The sequence below is a fragment of the Hyperolius riggenbachi genome, chromosome 1 (genome assembly GCF_040937935.1).
Source record: "Hyperolius riggenbachi isolate aHypRig1 chromosome 1, aHypRig1.pri, whole genome shotgun sequence".
NCBI lineage: Eukaryota > Metazoa > Chordata > Amphibia > Anura > Hyperoliidae > Hyperolius > Hyperolius riggenbachi.
Genome location: NC_090646.1, coordinates 55,452,121 through 55,468,726, shown reverse-complemented (window position 1 = coordinate 55,468,726; position 16,606 = coordinate 55,452,121). Strand labels below are relative to the sequence as shown.

General features: G+C 47.9%; 1 protein-coding gene across 1 annotated transcript in view; it reads right to left on the bottom strand.

The window, feature by feature from the left end:
* The window catches only part of ANKRD53 (ankyrin repeat domain 53), a 36,350-nt gene extending 27,422 nt beyond the window's left edge, over positions 1 to 8,928 (bottom strand). Inside the window, exons 1-2 of the mRNA XM_068266387.1 lie at positions 8,751 to 8,928; positions 515 to 674 (exon numbers count right to left, since the gene is read on the bottom strand). Coding sequence (XP_068122488.1) covers positions 515 to 674; positions 8,751 to 8,764 — 174 coding nt within the window. The 5' untranslated portion in view covers positions 8,765 to 8,928. The remainder of the gene's footprint in view (positions 1 to 514; positions 675 to 8,750) is intronic.
* Between the last annotated feature and the right edge of the window lie 7,678 nt (positions 8,929 to 16,606).

Sequence of the window (16,606 nt, the reverse complement as noted above, 5' to 3'; positions counted from 1 at the left end):
TGACACCCACTAGGCCCCTGGCACCTGCCTAGGTTGCCTGGTGAATGATCCTGCTCTGATTTGGGGCCCCCAACACAGCCTTGGTTACCCCTGTAGCTGCAGGATTTCCTTCCCCAGTATTCCTGGCTCTGCTTTGTTTTTCACTTGGAAATGAAACCACTCGGAGGAATCGCGATACCTCTGCTGCTCTGATCTCTCTTCTCCTTTGTTTAGAACTTCTGCAGTTATTTACAGCGGATCAGCGAGCGTTCCATATTGTACAAATCACAGAAATGACACCCAATACATCTAATTGCCGAGGCTTTCCTCCAAGTGACGGCTCGGCCACGTCAATATGTTGTTTTATCATCCAATCATCATATAATGGTGCAAAGGCAGATGGCTGCAGATTAGCAGGCCGCAGAGGATTAGACCAGCTTTTCCATCCGCGGCACAAGGTGTTTAGCATGGACTGACTATAGAGAGGAGGGGGCTCGTTACATAATGTCCTGCGACCCGCTGAGCTGACACTTACATTCTCATCCTCCTCCATCAGCGAGCCCGCCGCCTGTAGGCACAGCCGCAGCCACTCTACGTTCCCAATGGAGGCCGCCGTCAGCTGGTCTCTGGGGACGTCGGTCTTGTCCGGCGTGACTTTCGGAGGACTGGGGGACCAGGGAGTCTTTCTAGAGTTCCTGCGGAAAATACAAATTGAGCTGTATGTATGGAGTGTCATATTAAAGTGGACCTGACGGAAAACAGAGAGAAATGCACGCTGTATGTATTTAGAGAGTTTAGCCCGTCTAATCCCCCCCCCCCATTTGTGAATAATCACAGCTATAATTTGATATCTCAGCCGTGTCAGTTGACTGCCTAGGCTGAGCAGCTAATTTGTAAACACAGGATGTTAACCCCATGTCTGCTTCAATGTAAGCAGGAAGTAGACACAATGCAGATGTATTGCAGGATTTCTATCCACTGTAACAAAGAAATGTTTTTCTTTAAGGCTAGTTACACACCAGGACGTTGCGTTTAGGGGACGTTATAGGGCACATAACGTGCCCCTAACGCAACGCCTGGTGCTCCCTGCTTTGGACATCAGAGTGAGCCGCGTTGTGCAGCTCACTCTGGCGTCCGTGATGCGTACTCTTGGACGCATGCGGCATCACGTGGTCCCGCCCGGCCAATCGCCGCACAGAGCAGCCGCTCCAGGAAGTAAACACTGCACGTCACTGAGTGCAGTAAATATTAATTAGCCATGTGCCCGGCCGCTCTCCGCTCCTCCCCAACATGACTGAGCATGTGCAAACAGTCTAACGCGGCTTAGCCGTTTAGAACGCACAGCATGCAGCACTTTGCTGCATTACAATGTAACGCAACGTGGGCAGTGTGAACAGCCCACTTGTGTTACATTGCTGTGCGTTGGGGGAGCGTGCGGCGCGCCTGTAACGTCCCTGTGTGCAAGAAGCCTAAAGGTTATGATGCTGTTGCTTAACTTTTAGAGCAGAGAAGAAGTCCTGAGTTCAGGTCCGCTTTAAAGGACAGCTGCAGTCACATGTAGTTGTATTCTAAGCTGTTAGTGTTGTTCTAAACTCGCTGTGTGTTCTATTCTTGCATGTATTGGAAAACCACAAGCAGAGTGCGACCGGTGCAAATGCTTTGCATTCATACACTGCTGTGTGCCTGCATTGCGGTTCATATACACAGGCCCTCGCGGTACAGCCAGACGGGAACCTTTGGCTGGATTGTTTGTGATCATTTAGGTACAGTCAGGGGCGGAGCTAGAAATCTTGGGGTCCCATGGCAGGTAGCCCCCTAGTATAGGTAGCTATAGATACTATATAGTATTAGGTACCCCACCATCAGTACAGGTAACCAGAGTATAGGTAGCTAGTGGCACATTTCCAATATAGGAAGCCAGTTGTGCCCCCCAGTGTAGGTACTCTCCACTTTAGGGGGCCCGCCGAGGGTCTCCATGAGTCATACAGTGAACCCTCTAAGTTGGCTGCTGAGCGCCCCATGGCTATGGGCCTCATAGTAGCCACTACAGCTGCTATGGTGATCCCTACACCACTGGGTGCTGTATATACAGTGGCTTGCAAAAGTATTCGGCCCCCTCGAAGTTTTCCACATTTTGTCACATTACTGCCACAAACATGAATCAATTTTTTTGGAATTCCACGTGAAAGACCAACACAAAGTAGTGCACACGTGAGAAGTAGAACGAAAATCATACATGATTCCAAACAGATTTTACAAATAAATAACTGCAAAGTGGGGTGTGTGTAATTATTCGGCCCCCTTTGGTCTGAGTGCATAGACATTGCCTGATGAGTGCTAATGACTAAATAGAGTGCACCTGTGTGTAATCTAATGTCAGTACAAATACAGCTGCTCTGTGATGGCCTCAGAGGTTGTATACGAGAATATTGGCAGCAACAACACCATGAAGTCCAAAGAACACACCAGACAGGTCAGGGATAAAGTTATTGAGACATTTAAAGCAGGCTTAGGCTACAAAAAGCCTTGAACATCCCACGGAGCACTGTTCAAGCGATCATTCAGAAATGGAAGAAGTATGGCACAACTGTAAACCTACCAAGACAAGGCCATCTACCTAAACTCACAGGCCGAACAAGGAGAGCGCTGATCAGAAATGCAGTCAAGAGGCCCATGGTGACTCTGGACGAGCTGCAGAGATCTACAGCTCAGGTGGGGGAATCTGTCCATAGGACAACTATTAGTCGTGCACTGTACAAAGTTGGCCTTTATGGAAGAGTGGCAAGAAGAAAGCCATTGTTAACAGAAAAGCATAAGAAGTGCTGTTTGCAGTTTGCCACAAGCCATGTGGGGAACACAGCAAACATGTGGAATAAGGTGCTCTGGTCAGATGAGACCAAAATGGAACTTTTTGGCCAAAATGCAAGGCACAATGTGTGGTGGAAAACTAACACTTCATATCACTCTAAACACACCATCCCCACTGTCAAATATGGTGGTGGCAGCATCATGCTCGGGGTGCATCTCTTCAGCAGGGACAGGGAAGCTGGTCAGAGTTGATGGGAAGATGGATGGAGCCAAATACAGGGCAAACTTGGAAGAAAACCTCTTGGAGTCTGCAAAAGACTTGAGACTGGGGCGGAGGTTCACCTTCCAGCAGGACAACGACCCTAAACATAAAGCCAGGGCAACAATGGAATGGTTTAAAACAAAACATATCTATGTGTTAGAATGGCCCAGTCAAAGTCCAGATCTAAATCCAATCGAGAATCTGTGGCAAGATCTGAATATTGCTGTTCACAAACGCTGTCCATCTAATCTGACTGAGCTGGAGCTGTTTTGCAAAGAAGAATGGGCAAGGATTTCAGTCTATAGATGTGCAAAGCTGGTAGAGACATACCCTAAGAGACTGGCAGCTGTAATTGCAGCAATAGGTGGTTCTACAAAGTATTGACTCAGGGGGTCGAATAATTACGCACACCCCACTTTGCAGTTATTTATTTGTAAAAAAATGTTTGGAATGATGTATGATTTTCGATCCACTTCTCACGTGTGCACTACTTTGTATTGGTCATTCATGTGGAATTCCAATAAAATTGATGCATGTTTGTGGCAGTAATGTGACAAAATGTGGAAAACTTCAAGGGGGCCGAATACTTTTGCAACCCACTGTATATTTGCAAGAGTGAAGGATGAAGAAATGTTCTGTTATCAGGAATATATATAAATGAGCCCCATAAAGGCTGTGCTGTGTGTCCTCCTCCATTCCCTACACTGAAGCTAGAGCAGCCGGCTCTCCTGCAAAGCTTGCACTCCATCTACCGAAGGGTGCGCTGCTTTTTGGCCTCCCGTCTCGTTTTGAAACCATGACTAATCCTGTTCAGCGCTGCGTTTCATTTCCTCTCTTCCCCTTATTAACATATTTCTGGACATAAATAATTCCCCAGTAATCCGCTGCAGGAGCCTAATGCAGCACAGAGGATTACAGGGGTCGCCCCGAGGTCAGCTTTCTTTACAGCTCTGCTATGGATGCATCTGCTGCGACCTGACCTACTGACACTGCTGGAGAAAGCATGGCTGTTTGTTGTGTGCAGGTCAGCTTAAAGGGATACACCCTACATGCACATGGATGTGATGGGGAACTGTCAAATATCAGCCTCCACCAATCAGGAAACCCTAATAGAGCGTCCAATAAGCAACAAAAAACAGACATGTCAACAGGAAGTGATGTAAAACCTGTCAACAGCCCCAACACCCAATACAAATATGCAAATTTTCCTCAGTGGAGCTCACAATCTAATCCTACCATAGTCATAGTCTATATACAGTATATAGCAGTGACATCTTCTGCAGCACTTTACAGAGGCCTGGGGCACACCAGAGGAGTTTTTCTGAGCGTTTTGAGTTTTTAAATCTGCTGCTAATGTTATCCTATGTGTCTGTGCACACTGGAGCAATGAGGTTTTGTAAACAACCCCATAGCATTACATTGGGAAGAGCTTTTAGAGGTTTCAAAAGCTCTTCCCAATGTAATGCTATGGTTTTTTTTTACAAAACCTCATTGCTCCAGTGTGCACAGACACATAGGATAACATTAGCAGCAGATTTAAAAACTCAAAACGCTCAGAAAAACTCCTCTGGTGTGCCCCAGGCCAGAGTACGTGTTTGCACATGACAAAATAATAGATGGTCTCATATGAAACGGGAACATGTCTGCATATAGGTGATGAGTAGTTGGACACTTTTCTTTCTGGTGCACTAGCAACAACCATGGAGGTGATAGTAGATTTCAGGAGAACTCAACCCCAAACCCTTCCCCCTAATCATAAATGTATCTGCTGTGAACCAAGTAGAGTCAATCAAATATCCTAAAATGGGAAAGCAACGCTGCTGCCATCATCAAGAGACCCCAACATGTAGATGTACCTCCTACGGCAGCTGAAAAGGTTTGGCCTATCATAGAAAGCAATGGTACAGTTTTTCACTGCAATAATTGAATCCACCGTCACATCATCAATAAGGCCCAGTGCACACCAAAACCGCTAGCAGATCCTCAAAACGCTAGCGGTTTTTGGAGCGGATTTCAGAGTGAATCTAGGCATGTTTAGAGACGTTTTCTAAACATACCTAGCGGTTTTGGGTGCGTTTTTGTGCAGCAGATTTCATATATTGTTACAGTAAAGCTGTTACTGAACAGCTTCTGTAACAAAAACGCCTGGAAAACCGCTCTGATCTAGCGTTTTCCAGAGCGCTTTGCTTTTTTCCTACACTTTTCATTGAGGCAAAAACGCTTCTGCAAACCGCAAACATGCAGCAATAGGCACGTTTGCGGTTTGCTACAAACCTCAAACCGCTGGTGTGCACCATGCCATTGAAATACATTAGCCAAGTGGATTTACAGGGGGATGCGGCCGGCGGATCGCATCCAAAACCGCTCGGTGTGTACTGGGCCTTAATCTCTGATTCATTCAGCTTATGCTCCATACAGGAGAAGGTGAGACTTCAGCACATCATCCCATCAGCAGAAAGATTGATTGACTGTAGCTTAGCTTCCCTGAAGGATCTTTATGCTAGCAGGTGCAAAAAGAGAACAACCAAGATTGCCTCTGACCAGTGGCGTAGCTAAGGAGCAGTGGGCCCCGATGCAAGCTTTACAATGGGGCCCCCCCAAGCACTCTGTACATAACAATTGATACGGAGCACCAAAACCTGCCAATGGCAACTACAGTGTCAGAGGTGCAAGAAAAGGATGGGAAACAGTTTGTTAAGGATTACCACTATTCAAAGTATCTATAGAAGTGATTATTATGAGCACAGGACCAATACAGAGCTAATACTGCAGTTGAGGGAGGGCCCTTCAGGGCCCCTCTGGCCCAAGGGCCCCGATGCGGTCGCTACCTCTGCAACCACTATTGCTACGCCCCTGCCTCTGACCCCTCTCACCCAGCTCACTCCATCTTCCAGCCTATGTCTTCAGGGTTGCAATAACGGTCAGTCGCAACAAAAACTGCCAGGCACAGGACTAGCTTTTTCCTTAGGTGGTAGCCCAGCTTAACGTAGAACCAGACTAATCCTGGAACTGCTAGGACTTGAAAACATTGGAAAAGGAATACTTCATCCAATTTTTGTTTAATTCCTATACCGTCCTTGATCTGTAAATATATGGTCTGTCCTTGTACAGTATTGTCCATGTCTGTTAATCAACTGACAAGTCAAATTACTTGTAAGTGCAAATTTATTTGACCAAAATAAAATGATTCTGATTCTGAGTGGGTTATTTGACAAAGATCAGGAGCACAGGAAATATTCTGCTACCACCAGTACGAGAGTAACTCAAAACTGTCCTTCGTTTTTGATGATAAAGTGTTCATGTGACAAAGTTTAAATTTGCACAGGCAGGCAGGGCAATCACTGCAAAATCATGATAGTGGAAATCAAAGATACCGTTTGCGTTTGTGATCGCGTTACCTAGTGGAAAAGGGGCCCTTATGGAAATGATTTATCCGAACAGGTGATCAAGTAACTGGCAGCTGAATGATTCTCCATCTGCTGGTTAACTAGTTGGTAATCCTAAATCTCACTTTACCCTCATAATTCTGGACCTGTAGATTCTAGACTACGTTACATACACTACAGATACATACATAGTCATGTGATTAACTATGGTGGGGATTTCATTGTGAGCCCCTCTGAGGGACAGTTAGATGACACGACAATATACTGTACTCTGTACTGAGCTGTGGAAGATGTCAGTGATATAGCAATATTAAGTAATAAAAATTTGGTGTGGTATCATTCATTCCTGCAGCTATGTGACCACATTATCATCTAGATCAATAGGGCCCGTTTCCACTAGAAGTGGTGCGATGCAGCTACATAGCCGTATCGCACCGCAGGTGTCCTGTAACCAATGCACGGCAATTAAACAGTTTCCACTGCATGCATTGCGTGTGGAGCGGTGTGAAGCGATCCGAGAATCTGTAGCATGCTGCAGATTTTTGCACAGCCGCATCGGGAGATTTGCATCACTTTATCAATGGAAAAGGGCCCTTATAGGATACTTAGGCTTCTTTCAGACAGGAGGCTGAACTGCGCATCATCCCATTTGCCACCCGGCAGTGCAATTTTGGTGCAATTTAAATGCAGCTGATTTGCAGCGGTAGTAGCACCACGCGTCAATTGCTGACATGCGGTGGTGTTACTGGGCGGCTGTGGACGCAACATGTTACGTCTAAGCACAGCTGTGGCCGTGCTCAGATCTGACTCGGGGGGGGGGGGGGCTGCCAATCCAGTGCCAGCCAGTACTGATCACTAACAAGCGGGTGGCCAGTGCAGGAGAGCAGCTGACAGCCTCAGGCAGTGAATTCACCTGTCTGCCTGTCTGAAACAGGCCTTAGGAATTGAACCGTCCAGGGCTGCTTTACCAATTCAATGTAATGAGAGGCTTGCTGTGTTTCTCTGGTCCTCATGAATGCCGAACCCCAGCTATACAACAACATGTAAAAACAAGTTCAGTTACATTATATACATGTTGAACAAAATAAATAATGAGAGCTACAAATGGTGCAGTTACCCATGGCAACCAAGAGAAAGAGATTAAAAATGGTGCAGTTACCCATGGCAACCAATAGAAAGAGCTACAAAGGGTGCAGCTGCCCAGAGCAACCAATAATAAGTGCTGCAAATGATGCAGCAACCAATAGAACGAGATACAAGTGCTGTAGTTACCTAGAGCAACCACTGGAGAGAGCTACAAATGATAAAGTTACCCACAGCAAACAATAATGAGTGCTGCAAATGGTGCATTTACCCACAGCAACCAGTAGAGGATGCTACAAATGTGCCATTATCCACAGCAATTAATAATGAGAGTTACAAATGATGCAGTTACCCACAGCAACCAGTCAGAGTCCATGGACAACGGGGACACTAGCAACAGAGGCGTATCTAGAGGGATGCAGGCATGGCTTGTGCCATGGGCGCCACAGCACCATGGGGCGCCATGCCTGCTTCTGTGCTGCCTCCCATCACTCATACCTCAGATCAGATTAATTATGTTAACTGGGGAACATGTAGAACCCACTTGGGTTAGTGTTAGAAAAGAGGGTAGAAAGGGAATAAGTAACTTCAGTAATATCCTGAGCCCAAAAACACAGGCAATCATAACAAATGTACATGAGAAAGGATACTGTTTTTAGAGGGGGAGGCGCAATTTCAGAGTTTGCCATAGGCCCTATATTACCCAGATACGCCCCTGACTAGCAAACACTTTAAAAAGGCTCCCAAAACAATTTTATACGACTGTTTTGGGTGCCGTAAGTGAGGCCTTCAGGTGGCTATGTATGTAGATATATTAAATGGTGTGTACTTAAAGGACGACTAAAGTGAGAGGGATAAGTAGGCTGCCATATTTATTTCCTTTTAAACAATACAAGTTGCCTGGCCTCCTGCTGACCCTCTGCCTCTTATACTTTTAGCCATAGATCCTGAACAAGCATGCAGCAGATCAGGTGTTTCTGACATTATTGTCAGATCTGACAAGATTAGCTGCATGCTTGTTTCTGGTGTGATTCAGACACAACTTCAGCCAAATATATCAGCAGGAGGCCAGGCAACTGGTATTGTTTAAAAGGAAATCAAGATGGCAGCCTCCATATCCCTCTCACTTCAGTTGTCCTTTGAGAGAGTCTACAAATGCTTAAATAAAAAGTTGTTTTGTAAAAATTGCCACAGTTGGTAGTTTGTGCTTTCTCCTTGTGTTGCTCACTTACCTTGCAGGCTTCATGGCCAGTGGTGTGTGTACTCCCACATGAAGAACAGGCAGTGGCACCTTCTATGCCAGTTAGAGGGGTTACATGGCAGCAGGGAGGATATGGCAAGGCAGAAGTGCTGGAATGCAGAGCCAGATCACAACAACAGAGTCACCAAGCAACCGGTGAGAGCACACAGAGCACTGCTCTGTAATGTGGCTGCCACTCCTCCACAAACAATAGCCTCCGCTCTCTCCATGGAGTCATGCTGGAGAAAACTGCCAGTAAAGCGGACCTGAACTGTGTGCATTCAGAGAGTTTAGCCTGTCTATTCCTCCTCCATCTGTGACTAATAAACAAGTGTAATTTGATCTCAAAGCTGTGTCAGCTGGCTGCCATGGCAGAGCAGCTAATTTGCTGCCTGAAGGAAACGTGTGAGGATGCACCCCCACAATTTGGAATGATCGCACAGCACCCAATAATTTACTCTACTTCATTTAATGTTATCAGTCAGCAAGGGGACATAGGCAACAATTTGAGACATGACATGCTGCAGCTCGACACAATAGTACACTGGCTGACTGTGAGTCTGTGACAAACCCCCCCGAGGTGAGGGAGAGGGGGGAACTACCCCTCTCCCCGCCGACTGTGGGCAAGGCTTTCCCCTCATGCTGCCACCCCTCCAGCACCCACAAAACGGCCCCGAGCGGGCCCCAGGGGGCGGGGGGGGGCGGGCCACCCCGCGGGCGCAGGGGCTGCAGGGCCTATTCCTACGCCCCTGGGTGATATTGCGCCTGCACCATAGACATCCCTGTCGGCTGTATTTTCGGGGGAGCCATCACCAGCCGAGGCTTAAAGAAAACCTGAACTGAAAATAAAAGTCAAAATAAACATACACACGTCATACTTGCCTCCCGTGTAGTCTACTCCTCAATCTCTTTCTCCTCTCCTGCGTCCTGTTTGTCCACCGTGATCAAGGGAATTCTCCGTCCTCCATTTTGAAAATGGCCATTACCCCATAACCGCTTCCTGGTCAACACACTGTTACACTGTAATATCACCCACTTGAGCAATAGGGAAACATGGACATTACCTGGCACATCAGTTGTCCTCTCAGCTATAACTGACAGCAACTGATATATTTAAGTTCTGACAAAATGTTGTCAGAACTGGAAGGGATCATTCATTGTCAAAAGAAAAATAAAATGGTGAGCTTCTGAGAGGAACTGATGGCAAGGTAACTATGTAATGTTCATTTGAAGTTACCTTGTGTGTTTATTTTAAATATTTTTTCTCAGTTCAGGTTCCCTTTAAGGTGTAGTATACACAGCACTTGGTGATTGATTGTACAGCTAGATTGCATTAAAATTGTATGGTGTGTGGCCACCTTAAGGTGGATGCGGGAAGCCTCACCAGGATCCAGAGGACCCCCTCCCGAAGTAAGTCCAATGATGCAAATAATTTCAGGTTGATGCAGGATTATGCAAGCTGTAAGCTTTGTAAGCTTGAAAATGGACCAACTAAATTTTACTTCAGCAGGATTTGATTGGTTCATTTTCAAGCAGCATACATTTGCATGCACATTATTTGCATCTCATTGACTATCCCTATTGGCTGTCACATCTGGTGCAATTCTTCATGCGGGGAAAGCACGTGAACCCCTCATGAGTGACCCCTGCCCCAAAGAAAGGGGTGGCTGAATGGACACAACCAGGGCTATGGAGTCGGAGTCGAGGAGTTGGAGCAATTTTTGGGTACCTGGAGTCAGTGGTTTCATAAACTGAGCATGGATGGTGGATGATTTTTGTACCAACTCCATAGCCCTAAACACAACAGTTTCCTGTCATGTCTGTTTTAGTAACCGGTGGTCATGAAATGTCAGAGAACTTCTGTTCCCTCAGATAATCCGGTCTTCTCCAGCCTCCTCTAGCTTTCCTGCTCACAGCTCATCTGCCTGGCATTTGAACCTCAGATAGTTAATGATCAGGAATATATTGGAGAGAAGGGAACAGCTGAGGGGAAAATGTCACAGGTCAGAAGAACCTGATCGCCAATCATTATGAACAACGTCTTCATTATCGATGAGATTCAGAAGTAACACGACCTGACATCTGCTCCTCCTGATGGCCGCCGGTGACTCCAGATAGTCACTCACTGACTCTCTACAAGCTATCGATCAGTTAGAATGTCAGCCGAAGTGTCCCTGCGCATCCGAAGGCTCAATTTGAAGAGGACGAGATGATCCTGTGGGACAGATAGCGGAACTGAGGAGGTCTCTATGGGAATTTCACAAAGAAAAAATGAAGGTTCACTGCAGCTACTGGAACGACAACTTCAATTAAACTATTTTTAGCTTCTTCAATACTTGTATTTTCAATATTCTTATTTAATACAGATGAGCTTTTGCGGGGTCCGTGGGGTTTCAAAGTTAAACTCCAGTGAGAGAAATGGAGCCGTTCAAATCTATATATATCAAGATCGATATCCAGCAAGCTGTTCTTACCGGTACCTGAAACTGGTTTCATTATTCCTGGCATCCATTGTTCACAAACCAGCAAATTCCATTTAACTGTTAGGGCTTGTTCATACCTAGGGCATTTGCGCATTTTTTTAAGCTGCTTGTGCAATGATTCCCTATGAGAGTGTTCACATATGAGCGGTTCGATTCCGATCGACAAGCGCTGCCTGCACCATTTTCTGAGCGTTTTGGCTCAATGGAAGGTATAGGGAAATTGTTGTGTAGCAATTTCCCCAGCGCTTTCATGAATAAATACATTATATTCATTTATTTCTGGGTGAAAGAGTTCACTTCCTGACTAACGTCAGGACGTGAAAAAACGAATCGCTCTGGAAGTGTGATTTTCTAAAAAAAAAAAAAAAAAAAAGCGCAGAAAAAAACTGATGAATTGCTCAGTGCTTGCAATAGCGCTGGCGATGTCTGATGTGAACAAGGCCTTACACTAGCTTGTTGGCATCAGGGGCGTAACAATAGACCCTGCAAGGGATGCAGCTGCAGGGGGCCCAGAAGCCACCAGGGGCCCCACCCTGAGAGAATGACAACTAAGGGCAAGAAGAGAAGAAACTTTCTGCTCTTTGCATAATTGTTCTAATGACTGCATCTGCTCTGTCACTGATAACGAATCATACAAAGTTTTGTGGACAAAGATTTATAGACAGTTCCTACTCGGTGTGCACGGTTAGGGGGCCCCATCCAAGGTTTTGCAGGGGGGTCCAGTGTTTTCTAGTTACGCCCCTGGTTGGCATGGGAGCAAATTATGTAGGCCAGCTCACTCACCCTCTGCTTGTTAAATAGGACATAATCTGCATGCTTTTTAGGGCACAGAAAGTAACCAGCTTAAAATGTATGTAGATTCTGGTGTATATGTTACAGCCAGAAACCAAAGTCTGGCCACTTTGGGTCCTGGCCAGCCAAAATGTGAGGTGGCTGTGTTACAAGCGCCAATGTCAGAAACCAATTCATTCCGGTGACTCCGGCTCCTCCCCCTGCCCCCCTCCTCTCAGCAGTCTGCCGATAATGAGTTTGTGAGTTTGAGAAGTGTATGAAGAAGTTTTCCCAGTGAAATGTGTATTTGTCTCCGCCCACTGATGTCCCAGCATTGCCCAAGTATGTATTTGGCTGGTGTTGGCTGCGGCAACTTTTCCTAACCCTAACACACAATTACTCAATGACCAGGTGTCACAGGAGCCCTAGTGGCTGACCGCACTTAGCCTTCCAAACGGTGCCAGCGCACAGATCGTGCGAACTCTGGTCGCAGTCAATGCGCAGGAACCGTTAAGAATTAGCCGCAGACAGCCCAGAAGGGAGCCTGTGAGACACGGGTAATTACAACGTACACACGATTCCACGGTATCTGCCACCACCACTGGTATGGGCCAGTGGACCCGATTTACTGACTGACTAGTCCTGCGAATAAAACGGTTAAACACACGGTATTCTGTCTAGCCAACAACAAACAAACAGTAGTGTATCTTTAGAGACCCGGGATCAGTTCTGTGTGTGCTGATAAGCAGGGTAGCGGAACAGTGAATGACTTGGAGGAAGTCTTTTATTCACAGCAATATAAATAATTAATATATACAGACAATTATTAAAATCAACAATTATTAAAACAGTAATAGCCAGTATAAAAAATAAAAGAAGGGAGAAAAATACTTAGTTCCTGGAAAGATGTCCTTTAGTGGGAAAACTTGTAAAGTTCTTGGTTTCAATCAAAGTTCAGAGTTCAGACCAGGTGGATGCCAGCATATCCTCAAGCTGGCACAGATGAGTTCAAGATGTTTCAGGGTGGAGGACACTGAGTTTGGGTCCTCTGCCATTCTTATGCCCCTGATTCAGTAGGAGGGAGTGAGGGCGGGCCCACACACCCCCTTAGAACATGAGATGAGTCCTCCCCTTGTCCTGGGAACCAGAAATCATACCTTATTATTATTATATACCTTAACCATATATGGGCTCTATCTCACAGAACCGTACAGGTCAGGGCAGATTTACTAATATTTTCAGGTCTGCCTCGATGTACCCAGCAGCCTGATACCAAACATGAGGGGTGGGACCCTTGTTGTATCAGCAGGGCACTTTCGAACTGCCTAACTGGCAGTCTTTCCCTCAGAATGGTCTGAAATTTCTTCAGAACCAGCGCCAGGTAGGGCCAAGCATGCTCTGTTAGTTTGGAGGGTCTGCCAGCCTGGCAACACAGAAAATATGATGCACATAGCAGTTTATGGAATATGAGATACCCCTGGGATTGATAGCAGGTCATTCCCAGGCAAAGGCTCTTTGAAGTTTGGGGCAGCTAGCTAGGTGTCAGCTCCCCTGCTGGGAGGGAGCCAGAGGGTCTGGCTTTTCTCCCAACTAGATTGCTTCTGTCATGGTCTATACCTGATGGATGGGCCATCAGCACAGCTTGAAGCCAGGGACTCTCTGGGCCCAGGCTCATTAGCATATCAAAAGAGCCATCCAGCAGTTGGGTTGGTGCTATCTCTCTGCTGAAAAAAAGACTTCAGCTGCCCCTACACACTCAACCCAGATTGTATCGATTTGAAGCGCAATCGATACAGAGAATCGAGTGCGATCGCTTTTCCTCACGGGCGGTTACAGGACGCGCCTGCGGCCCCGCAACCGTCCGTGACAGCCCCCCCTGGGGAGAAGGCAGATAGACATGCATCAGCAAGATGTGTGTCGTTGCCGCTAACCTGCGAGATCTGATCTAGTTCCCCGTTGGCGTTCTGGGGTCGGCTGCCCGCTGCGTGTCGGCCAACCTGGCTGACGGGTCTCGGGTTGCCGGTGTGGCGGGAAAACCTATTGGAGCCTGTGGCTCGGTTCCCCTGGACCGGTCGCGGTCTGCTACCCTCAGGGTTGACCCGACGTGGACCGTTCTGGACAGGGCGTTTGCGCCACTGCAGTCGGACATGGTGTCTGCCGGGACTGCTGACAACGGGCAGTGGTTTGGGTAGGTCAACAGCCAGCCCACGCAGGGGTTCCCTGCGAAGTGGCTGTGGACCTAAGGGAACCCCGCGGGAATCCCTGGACCTTCCTGGCTCCTGACAGACGGCACATGCTTTGCAGTGGTTTGCTACATCCCTGTTCATCCTGGGCCAATAAAACTGCCTCCGAATACATGCAAGTGTCTTGCGGACACCAGAGTGTCCTGTCAGGGAATTATCATGTGCGGATTTCAGCACATGTCCCCTGAACGCACTCGGGACCACAAGCCATTTGGTATTCGCGTGGGATCTACCTGTAGGGGGCTGTACAGACTCGCTGTACAGTCTCCCACCTTCCCAGTACACCTTGAAAGCGGACCCGTCTGCGAGGGGCTCAGCGGCTTGCTGCCTGAGCACCTCCAGGCTTGGGTCACTTTGTAGTGCGGCTGAGAATACGGCGCTGTCAGTTTCAGCCAACTGGCTCATGTCACACGAGGCCAGCGGCTGAAAGGTCTCATCCCTGCGGTCAGAGGAGGGGGAGGAGGCCGGAACCCCCTCCACCTGTTCTGAGCTCGGGTTCTGAGCAGTGCAGCTGCGCGGTACTGCTAGCACAGGTACACTGTCAGAATGGCACAGACGGACATTACTCAAATCATCATTGCATGCAGTAATGACATTGACAGGTATAGACATTTTTTCATTACAGACAGGTTGTACAGTAAACTCAGGTACAGTTACAGCATCATCACAACAGACAGTCTGTACATCAAACTCAGGTGCCTTTGAAGCAGGCACTATTGAACCTGGTACCCTTGAACTGGGCACATTCAACCCACCTCCCCCTGGTGCTCCCCCAAGTGTATAAAGTACCTGGTGGTGGGTGGAGAGTCCGTCTCCTTCCGTGAGCGACAAGGCGGTCGGGGCAGGTTCATAGTAGGACACAAGCTTGCCCAAATCAGTCCCCAGCAACAAAGGGACTGGGAGATCCTTCATAACCCCAACAACCCTTTCGTGGACCCCTCCTCCCCAATCCAGCTTCACTCTCGCGTGGGCTATGTGAAAAAGGGTGCCCTCTACTCCAGTAAGGGCAAGGGATCGGCTGGGGCTGATGCTCTCCTTTGGCACAAGGTGTGAGTGAACTAACGTAATGTCAGCTCCGGTGTCTCGGAATCCGGTGACAACTTTGCCGTTCACTCTAACAAGTTGCTGCTGGTCGGTTCGGTCGCGGATTTCCTTTCCGCGGGCAAACAGGACAAAATCTGATGATCCAGGCTGTGGTTCGCTGGCGGGTTGCCTCTGCTGTGGGTGAGGTACAGGTGATGCAGATGATCCAGATGCTGGTGGTGTCTGTCTCCGCTCTGGACAGTCGAATTTCATGTGTCCGGGCTGGCGGCAGTAGTGACAGGTGACCTCTCCAGGCGCTGCAGCCCTGGGTGCAGAAGCTGTGCTGGGTGGCCTCTGTGGCTGACGGCTCACAGGGGCAGGAGAGTGCCGAGGTATTGGGCTGACCTCCTCTCCAGCTGGATGGGACAGTTCTGCGGGTATCAGCCACCCGGGTAGTTGCAAAAGTCTCAGCAAGGTCTGCAGCGACAGTGGCTGAAGCCGGCCTGCGTTCTAACACAAACTGTCGTACATCAGCAGGGCAAATGTTCAGAAATTGTTTGAGGACTATCAAGTCCTCCAGGACGCCATAAGACCCTTTGGTGAGGCCTAGAGTCCACTGGCGGAGTGTGGTGAGCAAGCTGCTGACCACATCTCGGTACGAATCAGAAGACTTTTTCTGCCAGGCCCTGAACTTCTTCCGATAGGCTTCTGGCGTCAGCTGGTACTTAGTATTGATAGCGTCTTTTATAGCAGCATAATCATTATCCTTCTCCGCAGGCAATTCTGCGAAGGCATCAAGCGCTTTGTAGCGCAGCAAAGGTGTCAGATGTCTGGCCCACTGGTCTTGGGACAGACGATACTGACGGCATGCTTTTTCAAAAGATCGCAAAAACAAGTCAATGTCTGTGTCTTTCTCAATATTAGCAAATTTAAATTTTGCACTTACGGGTGGTGCAGCTCCTTCAGCAGGGAGGCTGGGCGGTGAACTCCGGCTGGCCTGTTGCACTTTTGCCATGTTTAGCTCATGCTGTCGTTGGCGCTCCCGTTCTCTCTCAGCGGCATCCCTCTCCTCTCGTGCCTCTCGCTTTTGCTCCGCCATGTACTGCAGGTACTTTTCCAGGTCAGTCTCCATCAGCTTTCGTAATGCCTGCTGCATTACCGGGGCAGCACAAACGGACAGTCCAGTACTGGCCGATTCCAGGCGAGTACTTTCAGAATCTCTGGGATTGGGGTCCATACTGACAGTCTCTGGCGTAACTGTTGCAACAGGGCCCGCAGGATGCTCAACCTCTGTACGCCTAGGATCTTCAGCCTCTGGTTCCCCTTGC